The following is a 9,400-nucleotide window of genomic DNA, read 5'->3' on the forward strand; positions in this document are numbered from 1 at the left end:
TCCTCTATAAGCCTAGAAGACAAGACTATTTGCATGGATGGATAGATAGATAGATAGATAGATAGATAGATAGATAGATAGATAGATACATAGATAGTAAATTTAGATCCTTAGTAATGAGTTCATTTAGACAAAAGTTAGTAGTTCAGCTGATCTAATATGACAATGATTCCAATTTTTGTGCAGGATGGAAAGCAGGGTCCGTGTCAGTTCTGGACGCCCTAGAGGAAGCTGCTATCTTAGTAACCTTCCAGAACTATTAGCAGACACTCTCACGGGTCGTCTTCGTGAGAGTGAGTGGTTACTCTCCTAAAACATGGTAAAACATCCCTGGTACCACATGCCATGCTGGCCATGGAACTTGATTCCAAGCATGGTGAGAGCACGCCTGTAATCTCAGCACTGGGGAGGCTGAGACAGGAGGATCACTCTGAGTTCAAGCTGCCTAGCAAGACCCTGTACCAAATAAATAAATAAATAAATGATTAGAATACAACACTTTTTAAAAAGCAGGAAAAAAAAAACTGATGCATAAATTATTTTTTACCTCACTGAGCCGACTAAACCCGGGCAACGTTTGTCTAAATTTCAGAAGTGCCTCTTGAGAGTATTACGAAGCGCCACCACCTCAGCCATGATCATCGGCTGTTGAGTTTAGAAAGCCTTAACATCCTCCTCAGCAGCTCCTCCACGGGCCTGTAGCTGCCTCACCTCCACACCTCCAGATACAGGGACATTCCTACCAAGGACTACCAAGGAACACGCACTGTTTGTTTTGCATAATAGTATTGACTTCCTGATGGGATTATTTAGATGCTAATGGCACCTTAATTCCCTATGGGAAGGGCTTTGCACCTCGAGCTGGGAAAAACCAACAAGGTCGAGGCTGTGGTTAGCAAGCTGGCACGTTCAGCTGGGAGATAGGACAAGCAGCTGATGGGAGTGGGACTGCTGGGCTTTTCTCTCTCCAGGCCCCTCCTCTTCTTCGTGTGAATAGGACCACAGTGGGGTTAATTTTTGTTTCCAGATGCCGAAGTATAAATAACACGGGCTCTATGAGCAAACCAGAATAAAAACTCGCGTCTGTGCACAGCCTTCCCTGCATTCCACTGTGTATGAAAGGGAGAAGATGAAGCGTCTGCAGTAGCTCACCACTGGGCGCCTCAGTAAAATGCTTCCCTGACTGATGGGTCGCAACTTTCTGGAGGCATCACTTGTGAAAACAAAGTAGGGTCAAGCTGAGGTTTGCAAGTGAAATCATGTGTTCTGTCCACAAAGTAACAAGACATGTTTCTGGAATGCTCTGCAAAGGGAGCAGAAATAGGGCCTCCCCAATTTCTCAGCTGGCCCCTGCTTCTTCCCATCTATCACTGGGGTAATACGTCCAGAGTGGCATTTCGTAATGACAGCAACATTCCAGCAAATCGATAGTTATTTAATTCCCAACAAGCTCTTGAGTCCATTAAACCTGATTACATTCACCCATTTCAGTGGGTGCCGTTATTTTTCCTACAACGGCACTTAATCTATAACAGGAACTTATGAGAACTTTCAAAAGCAATTTCAGCATCAATCAGCATAGAGTGAAGGGCGCGATTTGCTTGTAATTATTTATTGGATGGGGTGGCCGAGGGTCTGACAAAACTGCAGCCACTGACCTTCACCCCAAATTTCCAATAGAAGCAAAAAGCCTGTTACTCCCCACATGAGCAACGAGTCCCATCTCAGAAACAGCGGTCTTGCCACACCAGCCTGCCTAGGCCAGGAGAGACAGAATGGTTTCCTTGTAGTGAAGACTCATCCTCCAGGTAGGCTGCCTATTTATAACACAGAATAGAGAGAAAACCCTCCAAACCTAGCAGCACCCATACTTGGGATATAAGGCTGGTTGTTATTTCAAATCACACCTCTATGGCTCTAATCACCCAGGTTCTTTCCATAAACAAAAGGTAACAGCTATACTCAGAAAAGGAGACAGTGTTTGACCAGAAGCTTCCCAAGAAACTTCATTCTTGAGCTCATTGTAGAGCTTTTAACCATGGGATCTGGGACCAGGACGTTGAAGAGTCAAAGTGAAAGGCCCAGGTAAATACTTTTCCTTTGCCATAGAAAGGAGATGCAGAATCTATTACAAAAAGACAAACCAACAGCCAAGTGCCACCTGGCTTCCTGTAGTGAGGGGCTCCATCTCTAGGAAAGTTTAACATTCTGTAGACTCAGACTACATCAGATAAAACTGTATCTATGGCAGAGAGGCCAACTTATGCAAAGAAAGGAAAAATGTCCACAGTGCTCATTGCTAAGTGAACCTCTCTGCTTAGAATTAAGAGCCTTAACCAACACACATCTCAGCCCTCCATTCTCATATTGTCATCAAAATGTAAACAGCCTGGCTGGGCTTCTTAGACAAACCTCTGAACTTCATAAATATAGAGTGTTCCTTCCTGCCTCAGAGCCACAACTGAGATTCAGGTAGGGGGAACCTTCTCTGAAAATACAACCCAAGCGGGGGTGTCTTATGAATTACCACATATTTCCTGCTGCTGCTGTTTCCTGGGTTAAAGCTCCTAACTGCGTCATCTCATGTTAAGTTACTTTACCTCATGATCTGCTCTGCAAGACTGAGTCCCTCAGAAACCCGGGAAGGAGAGCAAATCTTTTGCCCCATGGCCAACCTCCTGAAGGAAAGGCATGAATGTTAAGCAGAAGCCAGATCAATACAAGCAAATATAGCTCAAGTACACCATTTATTCAGCCATGAGAGATGTCAATAGCCAGATTAGGGTGATCCATCTTTTTGATTTCCTACTGTCTTCTCTCTGACTACACGAGGGCTTTTTCCTGTATTAAAAGTGTTTGCTTTCTCAACCATAAAAATTCCAATTATTACTCTGTGCGCTCTGGAGTTAAGTTGCTTGCTGGCAAAGGCCTTGAATTACCTGAATCAGCCCAGGGAAGAACGGGGCTGCCGGAACAATCATAGGCACGCCATAGGACTGCAGGAGGACTCCTTGGGACGCCAGCATGTTTTAACTGGAGGTATGATTCCCTCTGAGGCTCAACACATCAATGGAGACTTGGGGGAAAATTCTATACACCCAACTTCTTCCGAACTACAAAGCCGAGAGCCAAATCGCTTCTGTCAGGAGCCAAGAGCCCATCAACGCCGAGAGGGGAAAGAAAGAAAATCCGCATCAGCAACTCTGAATGTGAAAGTTTTCTTCCCAGACAACGAAGAGAAGCGGCAGCTGCAAAGTTGAAGCTACCAAAATGGAAGGTGCTATTTTGGGAGCAGCTTGCCTAACATGACTAACCAAATACTCTTCATTAATTTAGTTCTCAGAGAGAGCAAGAGACAGACGGAGGGACAGAGGGGCGCAGGCTCTGAGGTAATGAAGTTGCCCCAATGGATTTGGCCAAAAGACCAGAGATAAAGTCCACAGGGGATTTTTGAAGAGAATAACTGTGAAATAGAAACTTACATGATTATAAGTGCCTGTATAAAACTCAAACTAAGTAGGTTAACATGGGCAGCTCTGGGTGCTGATTAAAAATAAACTAAGAAGTTATTCAGCCTGCTTTTCTGTCTCCGTCTCTCTGTCTCTCTCTGTCTTTCTCTCTCTCCCCCCTCCTTCTCCCCCTCTTCTCTCTCTGATTTCATTTTTATTTATTTACTTATTTATTTATTTTTGCGGTACCAGGGATTGAACTCCGGACCCTGTGCTTGCCAGGCAAGCACTTATTCTAATGAGCTATCTCCCCTGGCCCCTCTGATTTCAATTTTAAAGAGGTAATTTTAAATAATACAATTCTACTACCAGCCAATATCTGAACAGGCTCTGAAGAGAGAGGGAACAACTTCGTTACCAGTGTTACGTTCCTTTGCTCTCACAGCTCCCTGGAGTAGGCACTCTTAGGTCGAGTAATCAAACAGAAACTGGGATTACGGCACAGGAGCATCTTTGCTTCTGATTGTGCAGCTTGCAAAAGGCAGCACTGAGACCCCAGCACATTTTCTGTTCAATTCCTAACTGTGACACTATGCTCATTACTGCATTCCATTCTGTAATAGGAGCACGTGCTTTTATGTGTCATGTGTATATGCGTCTGTAATTGGAAAGATATTATTTATTTTGAAATTTCAACCGGTAGGTATTAATATGCAATATATTAACGAGTGATGTCTCCCTGTTCTCAGAGATCAAAGGTGCATGTAATGTATGCTCATAACTACGGGTGAGAAATACTGACAGTCAAATACTTCACATCTTTCCGGTGATTGCAAATACCCCAGTGATTGTTTGGGAGGTGTTCTCTGGAGGTCCATAAATTCCCGTGGGGATGCCTTGAATTGCAAGAATGTTGAGTGGGGAGCATACTAGCTGTGTGATCTCAAACAAGTTCCTTCACCTCTCTGAACTTTAGCTTCCTTATTAGGTGAACAGTAACAGTCTCAACTTATATGTTGAATACATAAAGCCCTTGTAAGCACACCAAAGTATATTATGGGAGAAGGGCTACAAGAAATTCTCATTGTCTAAACCCTGTTCTTCTGCAAATGTGTCCACTGGACATATTTTTGACTGATACTGCCAGCTCAGACATCACTGAAGTGTCTGAATATTTACTCCGGAAACACATATGATGACATTTAGAGCTCCACAGTTTTGAGAGTGGTATGAAAACTGGATGAAGTGAAATCGTGTAAGTACCACCCCAGCCACAAGGTCCACTGGGAATCACCTTCAAATCCAACATCCGCTTGTCACCTTCCACCTCCCTCTCAGAATACGACCCACAGTATAGATTTTGTGAAACCTGGGAGAGCTTCGGATCCCGCCAAGCATATTCAACTATTGGCTTTTTCTAAATCCAAATGTCAATCCCTCCACTTTTAGATAGCCAAGGTGTTTTTACACTACACTAATTTTAGTTGCTTGATTTAGCTGCATAATTACATTTCTAGATAACGACAGCGGACAGGGTTTGGCAGAGAATTCAATTATTTAAGACTGAATTTTGGCCAGCTTGACAAGGTTCCTCTGTAATTGATTCTCATGCATCGGAGTGGCCACGTTGTACAATTCAGAAATCTCCCCTAGCAGCTGTAGACTGACCCTCTTTCCCAACAGCCAGCGCGACTTCTAACTTTAGCTTTGGACTGTGACTTTCAACACCACACTTCTGAGAACTTACCAGCAAGGACAGAACAGAAGCTCACTAGGAGACGGGTACATTCTGCAGTGAAAGTCCCTTTGGAAAGCAGGGGTAGAGAGTGTGCTTAAGGAGGTAAGGCCCGGGGCAAGTAAGCTATTGCTATTTATTTAAGTGCAGTACTATGGATTGAACCCAGGTCCTTCTTACTGAACGACATCCCAAACTCATTTTTTAATTTTTTTTTTTTTAATTTTGAGACAGAGCCCTACTGAGTTGCTAAATTGCCCAGGCTGGGCTTGAACTTGTGATCTTCCTTCCTCAGTCTCCCAGAGTGCTGGGATTACAGTCATGTTCCACCAGACTCAATCTGAACAGTTATGAAATTGGAAGACCACTGAGCCAACAGACAGGAAACTTACTTCAATTACATAAGCTAGAAATGTACACATTTAGACTCTAGAATTCCTCAGGACTAGACACAAGTAAGACTCTCCACTTACTCTACACCCAGAAAGGTCAAAAATGAAATATATGAGAGAAATCAGAATTACATAAACAAAGGCAATTATGCATCGTGAATATGAGTGATTTTAGTGAGACTGAAATGAGAAATAGAGTACATGCGGGACATAGAGACATGTAGCTATAGCGTGTGCAGACGGTAATTTCTCTTTTTTAAAGAAATCTTATATACTAAAGCTTCTGCTACTCCAGAAGTATAAGTATCTCCCTTGTCTGCTCTGTAGCCAAGAGTTTTTTTTTGGGGGGGTTTTTTTTCCTTCTACCAGGAAGCACAGGTCAGATAGACGCTTCAACTCTGTCCACCGTGCTGTCCCTCGCTGCCTGCATGCTCCTGTCTTTGTTTCCCTGTCCCTGCCATCTCCAGTTCCTGACCACTGTTGCTCATATTCCTGCTTTTAAGATTCTACTTCAGTTTTATTTTCCCACACAATTGTGGTATTTGTACTTTGAAACTGTGTTGGATGTATCCTTCTTCTAAAATCACCCCAAATGAGAAAGTATATCAATGAAAAGCACCACTAACTAAAGCCTCTCCCTCCTAACTGAGAGGCATTGTGTGCCTGGGCTGGGAGGCCGTCTTCATGGATCCTACACCAGAAGGGCTTTGTTCCCTAACTCAGAGCATCTCCACTCGCCAGCAGCTGGGACACATGGCTCGGATGAGTGCCTTCCCGCCCAGCACGTGACGTTCAGCTTGTCCTATTCGCACTGGCTTCAAATAATAAAAATGTGGAGTGAAACAATAACTTGAAAGGAGAAGACAAGCAATTCTCGTAGTTACAGCAAACAGAGGTGACATCCCAAACATATTGAAGCCCTAAGAATGGCCACGCTGGGTTAGCTATTTGGCCACCATGGACAGAGGATGGCGACTTTTCTTTTGGAAAATCTAAACAACACATATTTTTGCTATTGCAGATCCTACACTGTCTGTTGCAGCTATTCAATGCTCTGCTATTGCAGCATGGGAAAACATCCACTGCCAACAGGTAAGTCGTGAGTGTAAATGAGTGGTTCAATAATATCTTATTGATGGAAACCAAAGCTTACATTTCCTAGTATTTTTACAGGAGGTTGAGTACTATTTTCCTTCTAATATATTTCAACCACTTAAAAGTACAAATTCATTCTTTTCCCAAGGATGGTACGGAAGTGGGCAACAGCCAGGGCTTGATCATAGCCTGAGCCTTGCTAACCCCCTAGTCTAGAAGTCAGACTTCCATGCCTGGCAAATGCACCGAGACCTTTCTCTTCTCTTCTGCTTCCTTGCTCACGTCACATCTTTCCTGTGGCTCCTCCGGTGCCAGCTCTGCAGTTCTGTGCCAGCTTCCCCAAGCCAGGGCTTTCCAACAAGGATTGTCATTTTGATGTTTTTTTCCAGCCTACAATAATGGTTCAGTTCTATCCTGCCCCTCTAAAGGTTCCCCACCTTTCTCCACCTTTGACATCCATACAGTCCTCTTACAGTGTGTGCTTTCTGGCTGTCAGATACTGCATCTCCTGCCCTACACCTTAGGAACTAGCATAAGGATTATTGTGTACACGCCCACCCTTTGTGAATGACAGCTGCCTAAAGTTTAGGCATCTGGGTAAGATCTGCCCCCCAAAAGAGGGAAGAAATCGAAGTGTAAGTTGGAGCACAAGAAAGAAGGAGAATGCAGGGAAGATGATTCCTACTGCTGGTTCCACCAGCCCACAGACCCAATTGCAGCCTGGAGACCAGATCCAGGCCATAGAGGGGACCAGAAGGACTCATCTTCACAGTGAAAACATGGGTTGGCACTTAGAAATGAGAGCATTTCTGTGGAAATTTAGATTTACAGTGTGTCTTGAGAGGCCAGAAGATCTGGCAGCCACAGTTCAGCGGACCAGCACTGCCACAGCTCAGGGGCTCTGATAGAACCATATCCACTACCTTTTGCCTGTTTTCTGCAAAATCCTGAGTGTCACTGCTATGAATGGACCATGAAAGCAAAGCACAGGTCTTAAAACAGAGTCACTTGCTGATCTTATTGTTAAAAATGTTTAATATGAATTTCATTTCTTTCATTTTCAGTATTTATCTTAGTATACCGACCTGTTGATCATTTCACGACACACATCGCCCTGTTTTTAGGCAAGTGGGAAAAAGGATTTCCTATAGCATCTGAGGCCTTTCACAATATTCTTCACTTTTACTTGGCCTAATTCACTCTCCTGTGGATGCTGTCCTTCCCTCTATGAAATACTCTTTTGTTCAAACCACACTGCTAAGTCCCCTTTGCCAAACGCTTCTATGAATTCAAGTTTCTGTTCAAATTTGCTTGCTATGCAAAATTGCCCCTCTTTCCTTACTTTTTCCCGCAAGTCCCACTTTGCTGGCCTAAGTCAGAGCTCATGCCTTCTGCACAGACTTAGGTAGGACTAACCCCCCCATGCCTTCTGCCAAGGAGTCCTTTTAGATTTGTGCTTAACTCCCAGTGGGATAACAGCGCATCTTGAACCTTTTCACACATGATGACACTTTCAAGAAGGCAGACTGGCTCTAATGAAGAAGCGTGGCACGCATACTGCTGCACCTAGTGGCTACAGGGGCAACTAGACAAGTGAAATTCTCCCAAATGCTTGAGACATGATCAGCTGGAGCGGTGTGTCAGGAGGCTGTAAGAGGTGTCCCAATAACTGAGAGCTGCTTGTGTCTCCAAGGTGAGCTCATATAACCCAGGATATCACGACAGAGTAGAAAGGCCTGCATTTCAAAAACAGGAAGGCTGGCTTCAGACATGGGTTCCCCTTTCCAAAGACCATTCCAAGATGGCATGCTCAGTTGAAGCCCTAGTCTGTAAAGGGATAAAATGGAACAACTGCCTCTTTGCATGTGTGTGTTGCGGCAGTGACAAGATGTGGTGCATGTTGGTGGCCTTTGATACTTGGAAGGCATTCCAAATGTGCTGGCTTATTTTTATTTCCTTCTTTGGGTTGTCTTCAATGTACCTCTGAAAATTATTTTCTGGTCTCAGCTCCTCTGTCTGCTGTGTCTCCTTGGTGCTTCACCAACATCCCAGGTGATGTCTCTGCTACCGGTTTTGCTGCTCTTCCCCCGTGTCCGCCTGTGTGAATGGTTCCATTCTTCAGCAGGCAATGCCTTGGCTTCCTCTAGCCTTCACGATCCACCTAGCTAAGGTCTTCAAACATTCCACTTTGGTCAACCTGGCTGGTACTGCTATCCAAGGAAGCTCTTATGTTATCTCTCTCACCTCTTCTTCCAGCACTTTTTCTGCTTTTTTCCTCAGAACCAGGCATAGACTCGATACTTCACATGTCCTTGAGGACTACCTTTCAACTACAGAAGGTAAGAGCATCTCAGAGAAGTTGTGCACGGGTTGGCCAGGGTTAAACGACAGAGTACGCCTAGAAGCTGTTCTCTCTGCTTGACTCCGATATGTACAAAATCACCAAGAATGGCCACACTGATGAAGTAGCTTGAACCAAGCAGATGAATGCCACTCACCACCAGGCATGTGCTCACACTCCACCTAGTGTAGGAGGGAAGGAAGCCAGAGAAAGCTGTGCATAGCCTGGGCCTCAGAGCGAGCGAGGGAGGGAATATAGATTTTAAAAATATAAAAAAGAATGGAAGGGCCAGCCAAATAGTTGAGCAGATTAAAGCACCTGTAAGCAGACACAAGGGCTGGGGGTTTGATCCCCACTCCCAGGGCACGCTGAGACAGTGATTGAGACT

At 44.4% G+C, this 9,400-nt stretch overlaps 1 protein-coding gene across 12 annotated transcripts in view; it reads right to left on the reverse strand.

The window, feature by feature from the left end:
• Rbfox1 (RNA binding fox-1 homolog 1) overlaps positions 1 to 9,400 on the reverse strand; it is a 365,784-nt gene that overhangs the window by 334,525 nt on the left and 21,859 nt on the right. For 2 of the 12 annotated variants that reach the window (XM_004627777.2, XM_004627780.3), the window contains exon 1: positions 2,940 to 3,274. The exons of 7 other annotated variants lie outside the window; for them this stretch is intronic. In XM_004627777.2, the coding sequence (XP_004627834.1) occupies positions 2,940 to 3,026 (87 nt within the window). In that variant the 5' untranslated portion in view covers positions 3,027 to 3,274. Of the gene's footprint in view, positions 1 to 2,939; positions 3,275 to 9,400 lie in introns of those variants that run through there. 3 more of the 12 variants (XM_023711321.1, XM_023711317.1, XM_004627778.2) reach the window with 2 other exon arrangements.

Source organism: Octodon degus, unplaced genomic scaffold (assembly GCF_000260255.1).
Source record: "Octodon degus isolate 3935 unplaced genomic scaffold, OctDeg1.0 scaffold00021, whole genome shotgun sequence".
In the NCBI taxonomy this organism is placed as follows: Eukaryota; Metazoa; Chordata; class Mammalia; order Rodentia; family Octodontidae; genus Octodon; species Octodon degus.